The following is a 20,830-nucleotide window of genomic DNA, read 5'->3' on the forward strand; positions in this document are numbered from 1 at the left end:
TTCGGAGAGGCGTTTTGTAGCCGCCTCGATAGTGTCATCGAACAGTTCTTTACCCACTTCGGATTCGAGTCTCGAGAGGGTTGGTCGTCGAAGAGATCCGCCATGCGGGCTTTTCTTCGGCGGAGGGCCCGGTTCTGGAAAGTAGCACACTGGGGGCAGGAGTCGGTTGGATGAGCGGCCCCCAGGCCGAGGATGCACCGGCGATGCGGGTCTGTGATGGAAAGAAGCCGCTCGCACCGGGTGCACTTTTTAAAGCCGGTCAAAGGCCGGGACATAGAATCGAAAGTGGCCGCGGCTCGAGTAGCCACGCGGCCACGGGGACCCGGAAGCCTCCGGGTCGGTTCAAAAATGAAGCAGGAACAAGTTGAACAAGAAAAAATTCGCGCACAGCGACTTAATCGAGAAAAAAATAAGAAAATTGCGGTGCTAGAAGGCAGTTGGGGCAGAGCCTGAAAAAACACGACTTCTAGGCTCAGTGGAAAATTTTGAACTGGAGACCACGAGGGGATGCGCTCCCTAGTGGAGCAGGAAGGCACGCATGCGTGGAGCAGCAGAGCAAACTTAAATCTTCAATCAAGTTTGCTTGAAAATGCTTCCGCATCGGGGCTCCGTAGATGACGTCACCCACATGTGAGAATATCATGCCTGCTTGTCCTGGGATAAAGTAGTATATTAGTTGTGTTGATAAACATTTATAAATAAAGCCCTGCCAGCTGAACATCTCTTTCTCTAGTTCAGCAGTCAGAATTTTGATTTATAAAATGACAATTGTACAGAATATTGTTTCTTTTTATACTTTAATAAAATAAGTTCAGTATAGAACTATTCAAGGCTTGTGTGGATGGGATCAGATGGTTTACGGGGACGGGGTAGGGACAGGAACCAAGCTCACGGGGACGGGACAGGGAAGGTGACCGAGCTCAAGTGGACGGGGCAGGGACAATCTCACAGGGACAAATTTTTTCCCCGTGTCATGCTCTAATGCAAATCTCTCTCATGCATATTCATTGTGGATATGCTTAACACTCAACTTGCTGGGTGCATCCTGCAGACTAGGGTTTGAGAACCCCTGCTTTAGATGCTTTGCCATTAAACTTTTTTTCTGTCTAAAAGGTTACATAAAATTTGAAAGCAGCAAAACCGTCAACAAGAACACACAAATTAGAGTTTACATTTCATGATTTGGATTTTATTCTTGAAGTGATGACATCATTTGAAACAAAAAAATTTTCAAATTCGATTTAACAAAATATTTTCAAATTCGATTTAACTATTGGGCATGGTAGAGGAGACTAAGCAAACTGAAGCCCATGCATGCAGCACTGTGAGGAGAAAGTGGACAACCAACCAGAAGTACAACCAAAATGAACAAAAAGAGCTTAAAGTAATTCCAAGATACAGAATTTAGTTTTAATTCAGATAGGAGCTCTAGGAGTAAAAAGAGAGGGAAGCGTTCAATTCTGGTCTCTTTATCTCAAGAAAGATATAGTGGCGCTAGAAAAGGTTCAAAGAAGAACGACCAAGATGATAAAGGGGATGGAACTTCTCTCGTATGAGGAAAGACTAAATCGGTTAGGGCTCTTCAGCTTGGAAAGAGATGGCTGAGGAGAGATATGATTGAAGTCTACAAAATCCTGAGTGGAGTAGAATGGGTAAAAGTGGATCAATTTTTCACTCTGTCAAAAATTACAAAGACTAGGGGACAGACACTCGATGAAGTTACAGGGAAATACTTTTAAAACCAATAGGAGGAAATATTTTTCACTCAGAGAATAGTTAAGCTCTGGAACGCGTTGCCAGATCGGCTAGCGCAGCTGGTTTTAAGAAGGGTTTGGACAATTTCCTGGAGGAAAAGTCCATAGTCTGTTATTGAGAAAGACGTGGGGCAAGCCACTGCTTGCTTTGGATCGGTAGCATGGAATGCTGCTACTCTTTGGGTTTTGGTCAGGTACTAGTGACCTGCATTGGCCACTGTGAGAACAGGTTTGATGGACCTTTGGTCTGACCCAGTAAGGCTATTCTTATGTTCTAAGAAATGGTTCACACTTTGTTCCTAGTGACAATGGATAGAGAACTGCAGTCCTGCTGATGTTCTTTGTTAGTCTTGGAAAGTCACATTACCCTCCATGGCTTTTGGGACAAACTACTATATGCCTTTGTGGACAGGGAATATCTAATGTGCCTGAATTTAAGCCACCTTGAGCAATCAATGAAAAGGCATGGGCTATAAATACTGAGTATGCTTAACCACCGTTTGTGGCAGATAATTAAGTCCTTGAGGTTTTCAGGATTTCCCCAATGAATATGCATGAGATCTATGTGCATGCACTGCTTTCAATGCATATTCATTGGGGAAATCCTGAAAACCCGACTGGATTGCGGCCCTCAAGGAGGGACTTTGAGATCCCTGGTTAGACAGTTTACTGTTTAGTGGGTGAAAAACTTTTGTACACGAAAGAAGAACTAAACTTGGGTGTGATAGTATGTGATGATCTTAAGGTGGCTAAATAGATTGAAAAGGTGACAGTGAAAGCTAGAATGCTTGAGTGCATAGGGAGAGGAATGGCCAATAGAAAAGAGGAGGAACTGATGCCCCTGTATAAGACTCTAGTAAGACCTTATTTAGAATATTGTGTACAATTCTGGAGACAGCACTTCTAAAAAGATAAACAGGATGGAGTCAGTCCAAAGGAAGGCTACTAAAACGGTTGGTGATCTACGTCATTAGGCGTATGGGAACAGACTTAAAGATGCCAATATGTATACTGTGGAGGAAAGGTGGGAGAGGGGAGATATGATAGAGACGTTTAAATACCTACTTGATAAATACTCATGAAGCGAGTCTTTTTCATTTGAAAGAAAACTCCACAGTGAGAAGGCATAGAATGAGGTTAAGAGATGATAGGTTCAGGAGTAATCTAAGAAAATAAGATTTTACAGAAAGAGTGGTAGATGTTTGGAATAGTCTCCCAGTAGAAATGATAGAGATAAAGACTTTCTGAATTCAAGAAAGCATGGGACAGGCACATGGCATCTCTTAGAGAAAGGAGGAGATAGTGGATGCTGCAGATGGGCAGACTGGATGGGCTATTTGGCCTTTATCTGCCATCATGTTTCTGTTGGCAGTATAACCAATTTGAGAACTAAGGAACTGACATTCAATCCAATTCAGTTAAAATAACACCAGATATTCTGCCCTAGGATTGAATATCCAGTTTCAACACTGACCAGCAGTGTTATCTGGTTAGCAGCCATACTCTGACCACTAACTAGATAAAAGTTAGGGATGCCTTTTTACTGACCTAATGTTAACATTATCTGGTTAGTGGTCTGTATTTGGCCTCAGTTCTGCCTCAGCACCACCCAAATTTTCCCAGCATTCTTCAGAAAGAGCCAAGGCAGTCAAAGGACATTCAGCAGCCCTATGCAGCTTGTTCCTAGCACTTGCTAACCAGATAAGTACCTTTGAATATTGTCCCCTAAATAAAATTTCTTTATTTATAGCTGTTTGCATGAAATCTCATTAGAGGCAGATGATTAAAGATTACATGCACAGCAATTTTCAGCTATTTGCAAACAAGAAAGTGTAAGACAACATAAAATCTTGAAGAAAAGAAATAAAATAACTCTTACTTCAAGTTTAGATGCAATAAACAAACAAGTAATTCCTATAAGTTGAAGAAGGTTTTTGCTGATGTCGCTTTGCGTTGACATGAATCTATCGAAGAAGTCTTGGGCAAGGTAGAAAGTTTCCCTATGCAGTGTGTACACCTCGCACACCTAGGAAACAGACAAAAATGGGAATGTCAAAAAAGGCAATACAACTGCAGATACAGACTGAAAAATCTCACTTGGTACAATGAGAAGTGTAAGAAAACGAAAAGCCCCTATGCCAAGAAGGTCCATGAAGGTCAGTATCTTTATGCCAATAACCAGTCCAAATCACTAGAAGAGCCCAGCACATCCAAATAGGAAAATTAATTCCCTATATTTCCCACCCAGAAATATGATGACACCCAAGTCTACCTGGCTAAGATGGTTTTAAAACCTTTACATGTTATTTACACATGTAGATTGCACATAGTGTATGTAGAAACAGCGATTTCAGAATGCTGCTATTTACACGTGGAGAAAGCTGTGAATACTCAGATTCAAAGGGAACATGGGTTGGACGGACCAAAAATAATTATGGGGTCCTTTAACTAAGCTGCGGTAATAAATGGCCATAGTATGCCCTTACAGTAGGTCTTTCCTGCAGCTGTGACAAAGGGTTATTTTCCATTTTTTTCAATATAGGGCAGTGTGTACTACTTTTAGCACACAGCCATTTGCTAAAGATTACATTATATTACATTAGAGATTTCTATTTCGCCATTGCCTTGCGGTTCAAGGCGGATTTTAAAAAAAAGTATTACATGAAGAAGATATCTGGTAATTTCTAGAGGAGATAATGAGTAGATGAGGTTGCTTTGGGGGATCGAGAAGGTATTAGGAAGTGGGAAGGAGCTAGCGGTATTAAGTCGTTTGCAGGAATTTCTTGAAAAGTAGAGTCTATTTCTTTTCTGAATGTTTTTTAGTCTGGGATCATAATTAGTAGATTAGAGATTTGGTTGTCAAATTTTGCTGCTTGTGTGGCTAGGAGGCCATTATATAGTTTTTTCCATTTGACTTCTTTGATTGGAGTATGGGTTTTCCTATGTCTAGATTACTGCAGGAACACTTATCACCACCTATTTTGGAGGCAGAAAGGGCTTCCACATTGACTATGCAGTTAGCAAAGGAATGCCCACTCAAAATACAAAACAAAAATAAAAATTACCACATGCACAAATGGGAAAACTAACATGGGATGCTTCAGCGCATGACAGCAAAGGATTTCTGGATGGTCTTGATGATTTGTAGTTGCATGGTGCAGCATCTGTCTATCGTCACTCCAAGGAGTTTTAGGGCTGGTTGTATGGAGTATTTGGAGGAGTTGATTTCTATTTCAGTTTTGGTTGGAGTTTTGTCCTTTTCGAGCAGTAGAAATTTTGCTTTGTCTGTGTTCAGCTTTAGTTTGTGGTCTTTCATCCATTTCTCAACTGTTTCTAGTGGTTTTTGCAGTTTTTTTGTAGTTGGTTGATCGAAAGGAAGGAGTATGGTGATGTCATCTGCGAACTTGTAAGATGTTATGTCTAATTTGTCCAGACTGGTGCCAAGGGAGGCGACAAATAGGTTGAAAAGCATTGGAGATAGTGGTAATCCTTGGGGTACGGGACACGATCAACCAACTGCAAGGATAACCAATTTATTGAAAATGTATGAAATAGCTAAAATATACATAACATATATAAAAAATATTGCAAACCTAACAGAGAATCCTTTAATCCTTTTTGTACTGGACCCCAACATGGTCCGTGTTTCAGCTTGAACAGCCTTCCTCAGTATATGGCGCCAAAGTACAGGTTATAAAACCAAAAAAGAATGTTCTTGATACACAGTTTGGAGCCGTCTGCTCAACATGGTTCTAAACAAAGAAACGCTGTACTTTGGTGCCATCTACGGTGCTTCAGTCATATACCCCTGAGGAAGGCTGTTCAAGCTGAAACAAGGACCATGTTTAAAGGACTCTCTGTTAGGCTTCCAATATTTTTTGTATGTATTATATATGTTTTAGCTGTTGTGATCTTGTTTTTGAAGAATTCTGCAAGTTGGGTGGCTGGGGGGGTCCATTAATAGTTAGGTAGGGTTTGGTGTCTGTGAGCTCTCTTACTAGTATGAATAGTTTTTTTGTGTCTTGAACTTCCAAGCCTATTAGTTTGGAATAGAATGCTTTCCGCTTCTCCTTTAGTTTGACCTTGTATTGTTTTTGTATGCTCCTGATTTCTTTTTCTCCATATTCTTAAGTTGGCTGCATTGTCTTTTAAGTTGAAGTAGTTCCTTGTCAAACCATTTGTTGGCTCTTCTACTGATTTTGTTCTTTATTTGTACCAGTGCCATCTCATCCAGGATTTCATCACTTAGTGAGCGCCATATATGACCACATCACAGAGGCATACCACGACTCACATTGACTCCCAATACAAGCGAGAATACACTTCAAATTTTACTGCCTAATATTTAAAGCAATAAACGGAGACAGCCCAGCCTATTGGAACAATCGACTAGTTCAATCCACATCAACCAGACATAGGTGAACCCACGCACCAACCAAAAATGTCAAAAGAAAAAAACTGTACGACAACCTCCTAACCACTCATGCTGCAAAACTCGACCCACAACTCTACAACCCATTGACCAAGACCACAGACTACAAAAAAGAAATAAAAACCCTTCTATTCATAAAACCGAACTAACACCTGCATCACCTGCAACTACTACATATGAACTTCTAATATCATGTCAACTCAGATGTAATCCTTAACAACTCTAAGAAATGTACAAACTACTCCCTAAATACTTCTCCGGACAAACCATTTGTAATCTGCCTTGAACCGCAAGGTAATGGCGGAATAGAAATCCCTAATGTAATGTAATGTAATATAAATTCTTTGAGATTGTTAGTTTTGATAATTGAATCTGCTCTGTTCCAGAATAGGTGGGGGATTGATGATTTGGCATGTTTTGATTTTGCCTTGTGTCCAGTTGATGCTGAAGGTGTACATGAAATGGTCTGACCAGAGGGTGGGGAGCCATTTCCCGTTGTGGAGGTGGATTTCATGTGAGATGGGCTGTTGAGTCATAAATGCAGCTATTTAAGTGGAATAGGGATTTAGCTATTCAGTACAGCCCTGAAACCATTTTGGAGCTTTTCCACACATTATATGCTTTTGCGAAATTGGCGACTTGGCAGGAGACCCAATTTAAGATCCTCCATAGGGCTTACATTACTAAAGCTAGGGGGGCCCGCATGGGTTTGTGGGAAGAGGCTTTGTGTATCAAATATAAGGGGGCTGCTGGAACTCTGTTACATTCATTTCTGGAATGTCCTGAACTGTCCATTTGGAACTCCTCCTTTGCGCAGCTTCAATTAGTCTTACTGCTTGATTTAGAATGGGACTACAAGACATTACTTCTCGGTGATCAGGGTCTTCTGGAGGAACAGGGTCTCATTGTGCCCCAGAGGCGCTTCATTTATTTGACGTTGTTGACGGTCAAACGAACAATTTTACAATATTGGACTCAAGAGGGGCCTATTCCTTTGGACTGTTGGATCAATCAGATGGTCGAACTGGCCCGCTTTGAAATTTGTTATCATAAACGTTCAACCAACCCTGAGATCAGGGCCTACTTGGCCTTGCGAACGGTGTTCCTGTGGTTGCCTCTGGTCTCCCGACTTGGGGGGGGGGGGTTAGGGAGGGGTGTGTGTGATTGTGGTGGGTGTCTGGAGTGTGCCTGTTTGGGTGTTTGGCTTGGGTGGCATGGTGTGTTTGTCTTTCTGCGTGTTGCAGTAGGGGGTAGGCAGGCCATGTTTTTTCCACTTGCAAAATATGGAGTCACTGGGAGAGACGGGCTATTTTTGTTCTTGACTGGTCTTGTATCCTCTTGCTGTATTCAGTTTCTTGGTGATGATCGATGTACTCTTCTTAGTTTGATATTGTGTGCTTGCTGGTATTCTGCACCATGTCTGTTTCTCTTGTTGACTCATTAATAAAAATGATTCAAAAAAAATAAATGAATAAATAAAGGCAGCTATGTCAAGTTGGTAACCTTTCTTGTGTGTGGCTTGGGGGTCAAGTATCTGGTAGGACAGAGCATTGAGAAATGAGATAAGGTTTTCTACTTGTTTAGAGCAGTGGTTCCCAAACCTGTCCTGGGGGACCCCCAGCCAGTCAGGTTTTCAAGATATCCCTAATGAATATGCATGAGAGAGATTTGCATATAATGGAAGTGACAGGTATGCAAATCTCTCTCATGCATATTCATTAAGGATATCTTGAAAACCTGACTGGCTGGGGGTCCCCCAGGACAGGTTTGGGAACTACTGGTTTAGAGGATTGGTCTTCAAAGTGGAGGTTTAGGTCTCCCAGGATCAGGTTGTGTGCTGACTATATTGAGTTCCAGTATATGAAGTCTTCGAAATTCGGTCTCATGATTTCCATTTCTCTGGTGTTATATAGCAGAGAAGGAAAGTCATGGTTCTTTGTAGTGTGTCACTGATAGTTGGCAGACGAGTAGATCCATGTGAGAAATGGATGATTTTGCCAATATTTCTAGGTTTAAGGAGTTTTAAACTAGGATAGCCAGGCCTCTCCCTTTTTTTTTCTCTTGGCAGACCACCTCTAGTTTGTAGCCCCGTGGACAGAATTCTGTTATACGGTGGTCTGTCAGAGATTAGCCAGATTTCGGCGAGGAATAGGCATCCTAGATGTTTGTTCTCTATCCAGTGCTTTATAAGGTTTGCCTTTGGACCTAGTGCTCTGATGTTCATGTAGGCACAGGTAATTATGGTACAGTCTGTTCGCATGCAGTTGTTGATCCTTTGTGGGTAAAGAAGGTTGTTTGCTCGAGGATGGGGGTCAGATGATGGTGGGCTCCGCGATGTAGATGATAGTCTTCTCCCCCATATTGGTTGGATGCTGTGGTGCCTGTGGGATGAGCAGTCAATCAGGTTTCTTTCTGTGTAGCTTCTCCTGAGTGAGTAGTGAGATCTGTTGGATGTTAGGACTATTGGGATAGGGAAGATGTTGTGCCCTACCACTTTCCCATTTGTTAGGAGTAGCAGGAAGATGAGCATTAGTTTGATCATGAGAGGCGATTTAAGGTGATGTTACAACTCAAAGCTTGGAAGGGTGGTTCAGAGGGTATAAGCTCGGTGGTACCTGTTCAGCGGATGAACTTCTTCCACCTCACCGTGCTGGGAATCAAATGGATGCCTTTAAATTCAGTTAGCCAAAGGTGGGTCTTTCTTGGATTTGTGACTCATGTGTAGTGAGACAGTGCGGTGAGCAGGGATCAGGACGGGGGTTCTTCTTCCCCTTCACCTTGCCATAAAGATTTTAATATGGGGGTAGCTGCAGTCAAGGATTTCTCATTAGGCGGGTTTTCTTGAATGGCCAAGGCTCTAATTTCTATCAGGATGAGAGGGGGTTCTCGCCGAGAGCTGTTTCAGCCTGTCTGGACCTGCTGATTCTGCTTCGGTCCACTCTAAGAGTCGAAGTAGGGTAGCAGTGCTGGGAGGGCAGGTCAGCAGGCAGACCACGCATCCAGTGCGGTGAGAGGGGATGATCAGATCTCCCTTCCCCTCACCTTGCTGTTGAGTCATCCAGTGTGCCCTTTGAGCAGGGCCGAAGCAAGGAGGCAGTGCTGGGAGGGGGGTCAGCAGGCAGACCACACAGCTGGTGCAGTGAAGGGGGGCGATCAGATCTCCCTTCCCCCTCACCTTGCTGTGCTGTGGAGTCATCCGGTGAGATCTAGAGCCATGAGAAACTCTCCTTGCTGTACTACTAGTATTGTTGACCATAAAGTTTCCATACAGAACATTGGATTGTGTAAAGCCCAGTTTACTCACTCTAGGTCTAAAATAGGCCAGAAGCAACCTTTTTTCTTGGGCATCACAAAATACATCAAGTATCTGCCAGTCCCTCTGTGTAAGGCCCAGTTTATTTACTCTACATCTAAAATAGGCCAGAAGCAACCTTCCTTCTTGGGCACCACAAAATACATCGAGTATCTGCCAGTCCCTCTTTCTTCTGAAGTTACCAGAATGACCACCACTAGCTATATTAGTCTTTCCAACACTGACAACCACTTCTGCTTTCCACAACAACCTGCATGGATATTCTAAGAAAATGTCACACAAAGAATGCATAAAATCCAAGGTGTGTCTTTCTTGGACAATCTATAGAACTCACTGATCTGAGTTTATGTTTATTAGATCTGGGTCTACCTTCTGTAAAACTATCTTAAACATCCTCCCACTGGAGGCTCTGAGTATGGACCCCCAAACGTTCATGCATATCTCAGCCTCTGCCCCTCTCCCCTCCAAGGTTTGCAGACACCCCAAAAGGCCTGACCTGGTCACCTAATTCCCTGAAAGTCATTCACCTGCCTTGAACAATACCTTCTGACCTCACAGAAACAGCCTCTAACCTCTTGAGAATGAGATGCAATTCTGGGGCAAACTTCCAGAGGTCTAGAGATCTTTGAGTTATCCAAACTGTTCAGTAACTATTTTAACCTCTCCAAACAGCAGCTTTCTTTTTTTTTTAAAAATAAAGCTTGCTCAATTAGGCCTTAAAAACCACATCCACTGCCCAAGTGTGTAACCACAGAAAATGCCTCACCAAATTCAAGAGCCCCATACTCTTGGCCGAAATGTGAAACATGTCATATGGGGGGGTAAGTTTCAAGTTGTTCGGGTGGGAGGTGCTGGTTCGTGCAGGGAGGGGGTGCCGGTTCGAGCAGGGGGGCCTTTGCGAGCGGGGGGAGCGATGCTTGCAAATCGAGTCAACACTCGGTTTGCGAGACAAGTTTTGCGAGAATGTTTTGCTCGTCTTGCAAAACACTCGCAAACCGAGGTTTGACTGTATTATCAACATATATAGATATATAAAAATCTCTTAAATATAAAACATACCATTAGAATAATCCTATACTCGGATCAAAAAAACAAATAAACTGATTTGTAATGCTAATATCTATCTAAAACAGTGTGTGCCATGAACCATGAATAAACAAAACATATTTGTAAAACTAATACTGTATCTATCTGAAACAGTGTTTCCATGTTTATTAAAATTTTACTACCCCATACCTAGGGAAATACCTAATTCTAAGTATATTAAAAGTATATACAATAAAATTATGGTTAGAGCAAAACAAAAGACTTGACATAAAGATCGGATGAGGGGGGAACTACATAATATATTAGAAAAGTAAGGAGGGAAAACACATCAGAGAATTTTCCACTTTCCATGATACCAGTATGTGCCATAACAGAAATCATGAAGAGGCTAACAGCATACAATGTAAAAGCCATATTTCTAGCCAAGGACAAAAAATGCATACAAATGATATGATCTAAAGCAAGCATTTCTCAGAAAGCTTTCAATATAGACAGCTTGATTTTATACACTTCTGGCATACTGTTACTCAGTCATTTTTTCTCCAAGCTGAGGATCCCTAATCTGTTTAGCCATTCTGCTCTCCTCTATACTTTTTCTAGTACCGCTACAGCATATCTTTTTTGAAATGTGGTGGTCAAAACTATAGACCAGGGGTGCCCACACTTTTTGGGCTTGCGAGCTACTTTTAAAATGACCAAGTCAAAATGATCTACCAACAATAAAATTTAAAAAAAACACAACGCACACTGTACGCATAGAAAATGTTAATTATCATTCCTATTCCAGGGTTTTTCAAAGAGGTCAAAGCAGATGACTCTATGCACTATCACCTCAGTAACAACCATACAAAAATAGACAAATATACCCCCCTCCCTTTTTACTAAACCACGATAGCAGTTTTTAGAGCGCAGGGAGCTGCGCTGAATGCCCAGCGCTGCTCTCGACGCTCATAGGCTCCCTGCGCTAAAAAACTCTATTGCGGTTTAGTAAAAGGGGACCTTAGTGTAAAATATAGACAGCAGATATAAATTGAGACACATTTCGATCACTAAATTTAAAATAAAATCATTTTTCCTACCTTGTCTGGTGATTTCATGAGTCTCAGGTTGCACTTTCTTCTTCTGACTGTGCATCCAGTCTTTCTTCCCTTCTTTCAGCCTGTATGCTTCCTCTCCTCCACACCTCATTCCCTCCCCCAACTTTTCCTTCCTCTCTCCCTGCCCTTTCTTTCTCTCTGCCTCCCTTTCCTTTTTTTCTGTTTCTCTTCTTTCCTTCTGTCTCCCTGCCTGCCCTTTTTCTTTCTTTCTTTCTCCCTGCCCTCCCCCAAGACACTGCCACTGCCATCGGGGACCCAAACTGCCATCGGGGACCAGGACCCAAACCGCCACCAATAACAGGCCCGAAAGCCGACGCCAATAACACGCCCAAAAGCCGACGACGCCCCAACCTCTCCCTGCTTCGGCCGACCAGCATCGCGAGGAACTGTTGGGGGAAATGCTGCCGGGTCCTGCCTTCGCGGAAACAGAAAGTAGGCAGGACCCGGCAGCAAGAAGAGGAAATGCTTCACTAACATGTCTCCCGCCTTAGCCCGTAGCGAACGCTTGCTTCAGGGCTCTCAACATGTGCGTGCAGGCTTCCCTTCTCCCCCCTCCCCCTCCCCGGGCATAACTTCCGGTTTCGGAGGGAAGAGAAGAGAAGCCTGCACGCACACGTTAGAGCCCTGAGCATAAGTTCGCTAGGGGCTGAAATCTCCAAGCCGGTTTTTTTTGGGGTTTTTTTTTAATGTTCAGCAGCGGCAGATGACAGCTGGGCGGACCGCCCAGCTAAAAGGCCCTAGGGAGAACACTGAAGGCTGATCGGCCCGTAGATCAGGACGGCAACACGAGTGCGATCGACTCGAGTTGCCTTCCTGAGCTACTGGTCGATCGCGATCGACGCGTTGGGCACCCCTGCTATAGACAATACTCAAGTTTACAGTCGGCATCATCTTGGGTTGCCTATCTGGAGTGAAATAAGTTTGGTTTACAAACAGTAAAGGACAGACCTCCATAAGCCAGTCCAGTAGGATCGCCCTCATGTTCGGTTTCAGAGTAGGATGGAGCAGCAGGAAACATTTGTCATGAACATACTTGGATTCCTTCTTCAAGATTTTATGCCAGACATCTTTTGAGCTTCCCCAACTTTAAAAGAAAAGAACATGATATCAGTGCAAAACCTGATGAGGTTTCACTTCAAATACCTCCTCATCACTGCCACCATAAATAAGCTCGTACTGCAGTGTTTTAATAGATGGAGTGGTCTGGGATGAATGAGAGGGTCTAATGAAAAAGGTATAACATACTATAGTGGAACAATTTAATGAGTTAAGAGTCAAGTATGAGAATTAAAATGTTAATGCACAAGGAATTAAGTGGTTAAAGACATCAGATACCCCATGTGAAGCATGATGATAGTTACTAGAAGATATTGCACATATGAGGAATATACTGTATTACATGCTGTGCATCTCCTTTCCAAATTGCAGTTCATTGAGATCACACAGTCAGAGATGCCCTAATCCTGGGCTAGGCAGCACCTATCCTTGAAAGCAGCAAGTTAGCAGAGTCAACATAAGGAGACTATAACCAGAGCAATTGCTCGAGACCACTGTGGCCTGCTTCCACCAATATGCTGACTAGCCCTAGAAGTTAAGTACTCTTCTTAAAATCTTTTACAACACCACTTAGATGCATCAAGGTTTAGCCTGCATTAAAAATCCAACAAGACCAATGATGAACACGTCACCCAGTAAGGACACGAAACGAATTAAGCAGTGTCTCGGGTGTTTGAGGTCTTGATACAAAAACATTAGCTGCAATCAGTTTGTTCACATATATTGCATGTTGTATGACTAGTTGAACAAACTATTTTTCCATATATCAATTTGGAAGGGCTTAAATTCCCCACAAAGTGGGTGCGTTTTATGGAGCGAATACACCTCGCCCTCCGCCCCCTGGGCCTTTTTTTGTTAAATATATTTTATTGAGCACAACAAAATAGCCATAAACAGAGGTACAAAACACAATAAGATCAGCTCAGGAATTTACCCAAAAGCAACCAACCCCACCCCCAAAATCCACCCCTCCCCCCAACCCCCCAATCCCCCTCACACTTATATCGCAAGAGGCACTCCATACAAAGAAAACAAAGTAATCATAGACAAAAAGACACTAAACAAAGCAGAGAATATTGGCCTGAGGAGTCCATCTAACTTAGCGGCCCGCCAGGTATTATTTTGAGGCCCTCGGTATGTTTATCATAATCACAAAAGTAAAATAAAACAATTTCTTGATCATATGTCTCTTTAGCTATAAATGACAATATTATTATTAAGACTTAGCCAAAAGGAAAGATTTATGAACTATAAAGAGTTTTACCTCATGCAAATTTGTCATTTATTTAATAAGACATTAACTATTTTTTCTGAGGCCCTCCAAGTGCCTACAAATCCAAAATGTGGCCCTGCAAAGGGTTCGAGTTTGAGACCACTTCTAGCCTAATTTTGAGCAAAATTGAGGTGTTTTGAGGCAGATCGATGCTTTTATTCAAAAATCCAAGATGGCCACCATGGCAGCAATATTGGTGCTAAAAACGGCCCGTGGGAGATACACGGGGGTAAAAAAATTAGCAATTTTAGGATTTTAGGGGAAGGGGATCCTGTCTCTTTCCCCAGAACTGAAAACAAAAACCATTTCTGGAGATAACCCCCTCATTAGGGAATTGGAAGCAGTCTATGTTAAAATAATTTCATGTTATGATGAAACACAGTTTGTTTAATCTATAAATACAAATTGGAAGTAGCAGAGAAAAGTTAGTTAAAAACTGTTAAATAAACTTGGCAGTCTTTGAAAGAGTACTTAAATTATAATATCGAATAAGGTTTATTGAATCTTCATGAAAGGAGATAACAGCAATCACTCTGGCCCATCTAAAATCCCAATAATTTTCCAGATTTGCAAGCACCATATATATTCGAGTATAAGTCAATCCGAATATAAGTCGACACCCCATTTTTCCCCCCAAAAGGAGGAAAAATGGTTGACTCAAATATAAGATGGGGACTTAATATTCAAGTGCTATGCCCTGCCAGGATCTGCACCCAGTGTCCCCTCCCTCACGTCCTCCCCTGCCAGGCTCTGCACCCAGCCCCCCTCACTCCTTGCCAGACTTTGCACCCTGCCTCACCTTCCTACTTCTGGTGGTCTCTTGGTAGGCCGGGACAGGAGGGATGCTGCTTGTCTCCCGTCCCGGCCAACTAACTTTTTTAAAAAAAAAAAAAACTCTCCCCCCCCCCCCGGCGCACGCTTACCTTTTGTACCATTTTTAATCCCTGGGAGGTCCAGCGGTGTATGGGGCAGGAGTGATCTTTCCACGTCCTGCTCTGTGCTGAGCCTCTCCGTCCCCGTTCTCTTTGCGCAGCCAGCGGCACACCCGACAGGGCCGAGCTCTTCCTGCTTGGCCCTGCACTGCTCTCTGAATGGCCACTGCCAGTTCTCGCAGGACGAAAACTTGCAGCAGCCATTCAGAGAGCAGTACGGAGCCAAGCAGGAAGAAGGAAGAGCCTGGCCCTGTTGGGTGCGCTGCTGGCTGCAAAAAGGAATGGATAGGCTCAGCACAGGGCAGGGCGCGGAAAGATCGCTCCTGCCCTGTACCACCAGGGATTAAAAATGGCACAAAAGTTAAGCGTGCGCCGGGGGGGGGGGGGGGGGGTTAAAAAAAAAGATAGTCGGCTGGGATTGGAGGCAGGAGGCATCCCTCCTGTCCCGGCCTGCCATATTATCCGGGAGGGAGTAGGGTTGATGACCTGAATATAGGACGAGACCCTGGGCCATTTTTTTGGCCCAAAAATCTCATCCTATATTCGAGTATATACAGCAATTTTGTGAGTGACCATGTAAAATCTATGACTAAGGTTTCTAGAATGTATGAGCAATTGCTCATGTGCACAGCTTAGAGGGAACATAGCTCGCTGTAGCTGGAATGTGATAATGTGTAGTAGAGGGTGATCGAAAATGGGGTTCTCAGTTTCAACCAAAACCAAAATCGGAAATGAGGTTCTTGGTTTTAAACAAAACCAAAATCAGCCGCCAAAATTTGCCATTCAGTTTCAGACAAAAACAGTGCTTCTCCTATCTGCAGAATGAATCCAGTCGCCACCCTTCCCCCCCACCAAGCGCGGGTACTTCTGGACCAGCTAGCCGCACACACCCCCAAACTGTAACCCTTTTGCCCTCCCACCACCCAAAGGTCCAACCCAGCCCTACCTTTAAATGCCCTGGTGCTCGAGTAGCCTCTTCTAGACAAAAGCAATTGCCAAAATGGCTGCCAAAACTCAGCAGGAGGCCCCAGTAGCCAATTTGAGAATGGAATCAGCAGCTTATGTCGATTCCAATCTCAAAATAGCTGCCAGGACATCGTATAGCTGAGGAACCGGCGGGGCAAGAGCAACCAGCGATCACTTTTGCCCGGACTATCAAGGCATTTATTTAGTCCCAGGGGACGGCCTTCAGGTGATCGGGCAGCCCAAGGAAGCAGGTAGAGGGGACTTGTATAGTATTGCAAGGAATATGCAGCATTTTTACAAACATATATAGTAGATAATCCTTATTTCTTGAAGCTTTCAATCTAATTTACAGACAAGTACAAAAAAATAGGACTTTAGCACATACACACATCATGGGGTTACGTTAAAGTCTGGCAACTTACCTAAGAGTGGGCAAAGGTGAGGGACTTATGAAGACGTTTTTGAACCTATATTGTCTGAACCCTGATAGGTCTTCTGTGATGCCCATTACTTTGTGAGGTGTTTCAATAAGGGTGCAAGGGCTGATGCCGCCAGATATCGTTGATGGCCAACAGCTCTACCAAAACAAAAAATTTACACATGCATATTATGGTGCAACAGCAAGTTGAAGTTTGCTATCCAGCTTTGATGATTAGCTCTCTATTGTGGAATTACCTCCCACTGCATATTTATGTTTAGAAAGAAAGTGAAGGTTTGGCTTTTCACCTCCCTCCTAATATTGGTTTGGTGGTTTTGATTTGATGTGAGCTGGTTGGTAGTTTGGTTCTCTGAGGCAGTGTCTCCAAATGGGTTCATTTTGCACATACTGACAGTAATAAACCTCACTTCTAAGCCAGAATATGTGGAGTATAGTAACAGTAAATGATGGCAGATAAAGCACAGTTACTTAATGTAACAGGTGTTATCTAGGGACAGCAGGCAGCTATTCTCACATGTGGGTGACATCATCCACGGAGCCCGGATGCGGACAGCCTCACAAGCAGACTTGCTTGTAGAAACCTTAGAAGTTTCGCAACTACCGCACCACGCATGCATGAGTACCTTCCCGCCCAACAGAGGGCATGTTTCCTCAGTTCAGATAGCTAGCAGAGAAGCCAACCAGGGGAGGCGAGTGGGTTGTGAGAATAGCTGCCTACTGTCCCTGCATAATACCTGTTACAATAAGTAACTGTGCTTTATCCCAGGACAAGCAGGCAGCATATTCTCACACGTGGGTGACCTCCAAGCTAATCTGAATGGGATGGTGTGAGTGTTGGCAATTCAGAATAAATTCTGTAATACTGCCAAAATGGCCATCCCATCTGGAGAAAAAATCCAGACAATAATGAGAGGTGAAAGTATGAACCGAGGACCAAGTGGTAGCTTTGCAAATTTTCTCAATAGAAGTAGATCTCAGGAAAGCAACAGATGCCACCATGGCTCTGACCTTGTGGGCTGTGACTCGACTCTGTAAATGCAGTCCAGCCTGGGCATAGCAGAAAGAGATGCAAACAGCCATCCAGTTGGAGAGGGTGTGCTTAGAAATGGGATGTCCCAACTTGTTTGGATCGAAGGGGGCATTCGGAGAAACTGAAGGGAGATAGGTTCAAAACAAATGCAAGGAAGTTTTTTTTCACCCAAAGGGTCGTGGACACTTGGAATGCGCTACCGGAGGAAGTGATCAGGCAGAGTACGGTACAGGGATTCAAACAGGGATTGGACGGATTCCTGAGGGATAAAGGGATCGTGGGATACTGAGAGAGGTGCTGGGATGTAATACAAGTATAGAAAGTAAACCAGGTAATAAGTATAGAAACCCAACCAGGTCGTGAATGTGCAAGACCGGAGGGTTAGGACTTCGATGGGAAGATAGGACTTCAATGGGAAACCAAGGTGGCAAGTCAGACAGGTCGTGACCTGTTTGGGCCGCCGCGAGAGCGGACTGCTGGGCAGGATGGACCTATGGTCTGACCCGGCGGAGGCACTGCTTATGTTCTTATTATCTATCTGAGGAGTCCTCCACTGAGAAAAAATGTGATGAAGAGGCGATGAATTGAGTGTCCATTCGTGAGGTTGGAGAAGGTGACTCAATTTGTCCGCCAGACAGTATTGTTTCCCTTGAATGTAGACAGCTTTCAGGAAGATGTTGTGAGAGATAGCCCAAGTCCAAAGCTGGAGAGCTTCCTGGCAAAGAGGAAGAGATCCTGTTCCTCCCTGCTTGTTTACATAGTACATAGCAACTTGATTGTCCATTCGAATGAGGACTGCCTGGTCGTGCAGAATATGCTGAAAAGCTTTAAGAACATTGAAGATCGCTCCGAGTTCCAATAGATTGATGTGACACTGATGATCAGTGCTGGACCAAAGGCCTTGAGAACGGAGACCATCGAGATGTGCCCCCCAAGCGTAGGTTGAAGAATCTGTTGTAAGGACCTTCTGATGAGGGGGCGTTTGAAACAGCAAACCTCTGGAGAGATTGGAAGAGAGCATGCACCAGTGGAGAGATTGCTTGAACGAGGGAGTTATTCCGATTCAACAAGAGAGAGGGTCGAAAGCCTGATTCCACTGAGATGCCAGGGTCCTCTGAGGGATTCTGAGGTGAAGTCTGGCAAAAGAAGTCACGTGACCATATAGAAGCCATGTGACCCAAAAGAACCTTCATGTGCCTCGCCGAAATTGAATTGGGGGAAGACACTTTGTTGCATAGCTGAGGAAGAGCATCCAGACGTTGTTGAGGAAGGAATGCTCCGAGTTGAACAGTGTCCAGAACAGCTCCAATGAATTGTAGGTTCTGAGAGGGTTGAAGCTGGGATTTGGGAAAGTTGATTTCAAACCCCAAACTTTGTAGGAACCAGGTAGTCTGTTGGGTCGCTATAATAACCCCTTGAGATGTTGAATCTTTGATGAGCCAGTCATCCAGGTACGGGAACACCTGTAGACCATGGTTCCTCAGAGCCGCTGCAACTGCAACTAGGCACTTGGTGAACACTCTTGGAGATGATGCAAGGCCGAATGGTAGCACTCTGTACTGGAAATGCAGTTTCCCCACCCGAAATCTGAGGTACTGACAGGAGGCTGGGTGAATGGAAATGTGAGTGTAAGCCTCCTTGAGATCTAGAGAACATAACTAATCATTCTGATCTAGAAGAAGATATAAGGATGCTAGGGATAACATTTGAAATTTTTCTTTGACTAAAAATTTGTTGAGGGCCCCGAGATCCAAATTAGGCCGCAGATTGCCCGTCTTCTTCGGGACAAGGAAGTAACAGGAGTAAAACCCCCCTGCTCTGCTGTTCCAAGGGAACTTCCTCGATGGCATGGAGACGAAGCAGAGTTTGAGCTTCCTGAAGAAGAAGGGCGGTCTGGGATGGATTGGAAGGAAGCTCTGGTGGAATCTGAGAAGTGAAGAGAGTATCGTTCCATGATGATTGACAGTACCCAGAGGTCTGATGTAATGGTCTCCCATCGAAGGTAAAAATGATGGAGAAGACCTCCGATGGGAAGGGGAGAGGACAGAGGCAGAACGATGGAGGTTATGCTCTATTTGAGACAGTTGAAAGGGCTGAGAAGCCTTGGGTGCAGCAGAAGGCTGAGGTTTCTGTTGCTTCTGCTGCTGTTTCTTAGGATGTGCTTGAGTGTAAGGAGCTGCTCTCAGAGAATAACGCCTCTGATAGGATGGAAGAGGTCGAGAAGGCTTGGAAGGAGCTGGCTTAGGCTTCGGTCTGACTTTGGAAGCAAAAGATTTCTCATGCTCAGACTTCTTAGTAGCGGAGGTCATTGCTTTCACAAGGAATATTGGCCAGACGATCCTGAATATTGGGGTCCATGCCAATAGTGCGAAGCCAAGCAAGCCTGCTCATGGCTACAGAAAAAGCAGTGACCTTTGAGGAAAGATCAAAGGCATCATAAGATGATTGAAGTAGGTGTAACCTGAGTTGGCCCAGCGTAGCAATGACTTGCTGGAACTCCAAAAGCCTGTGCTGAGAAAGATCTTTAGCAAAGCCAGGCAGGATATCAATAAAGTATTTGAAATAGATAGTAAAGATGAAATTATAATTCAAAACTCTGGATGCCATCATAGAATTTTGATATAGCCAAATTTATCCATGGTCCTACCTTCTCTTCCAGGAGGAACAGTAGCATAGACCCTGGAAGGATTAATCCGTTTGAAGAAAGATTCCACAAGCAGGGACTGATGAGAAAGTTGAGTGTCCTTGAAGCCCTTGCAATGTATAGTTCTATACCTCGATTCCAGCTTGTCTGAAACAGCAGGAATGGAATAAGGAGTTTTTAGGTTCCGTTTGAAAGCCTGGGAAAGAAGCCTGTTGAGAAGGAGTTTGAGAGACTCCACAGGAGGTCGAGGCAAACTCATTTCTTCTAAATACTCCTTAGAGTACTTAGAACTAGTTTGAGATCCAGGTCCTCAGTCATCTGGCGGAGGAAGGAGGAAAAGGATAATTGATCCACAAGAGAATGGCCTCGAGAGGGACTCGATGACCTTGAGGCGCCTTGAGTAGAGAACGAAAGCAAAGCCTCTCTGGAGTAGTGATATCCAAGCAAATAAGTAGGCGTGGACGAGTCACAGGAAGAAACAGAACCCGCAGGTTCTGCTAACAGGGTCCTCGATCGATGCGTTGGAGGCTTCGAAGAGCTGGTATGCTTGGATGAACGAAGCTCGTCTCTAGAAGAGGACCTGCGCCTAGATGAATGCCTCGATGAGAGCCTCGACCGGCAATGAGAGTGATGCCTGGAAGCAGGCCATGCTCGAGGTCGAGGAGACTTTACCCTGTGCCTCAAAAAGGGCAATGCCTTATGTGAGGATAAAGGGCTGGAAGCTGCAGATCGAAGACGAGACCCCATAGAAGACTCAGTTGTTTGGATCGAGGTATCTCGAAGCACTCCCAAAAACTCAGCTTGCATGGAGTGTGAAGTATCCAGACCTGACACTCGCAAAGATTCG

At 44.0% G+C, this 20,830-nt stretch overlaps 1 protein-coding gene across 2 annotated transcripts in view; it reads right to left on the reverse strand.

Moving 5' to 3' along the window:
- The window catches only part of CCNE2 (cyclin E2), a 93,974-nt gene that overhangs the window by 34,902 nt on the left and 38,242 nt on the right, over positions 1-20,830 (reverse strand). For both annotated transcript variants that reach the window (XM_033935156.1, XM_033935158.1), the window contains 3 exons: positions 16,293-16,447; positions 12,592-12,727; positions 3,634-3,780 (listed from right to left, as the gene is read on the reverse strand). In XM_033935156.1, coding sequence (XP_033791047.1) covers positions 3,634-3,780; positions 12,592-12,727; positions 16,293-16,447 — 438 coding nt within the window. The remainder of the gene's footprint in view (positions 1-3,633; positions 3,781-12,591; positions 12,728-16,292; positions 16,448-20,830) is intronic.

This window comes from Geotrypetes seraphini, chromosome 2 (assembly GCF_902459505.1).
Source record: "Geotrypetes seraphini chromosome 2, aGeoSer1.1, whole genome shotgun sequence".
Lineage (NCBI taxonomy): Eukaryota > Metazoa > Chordata > Amphibia > Gymnophiona > Dermophiidae > Geotrypetes > Geotrypetes seraphini.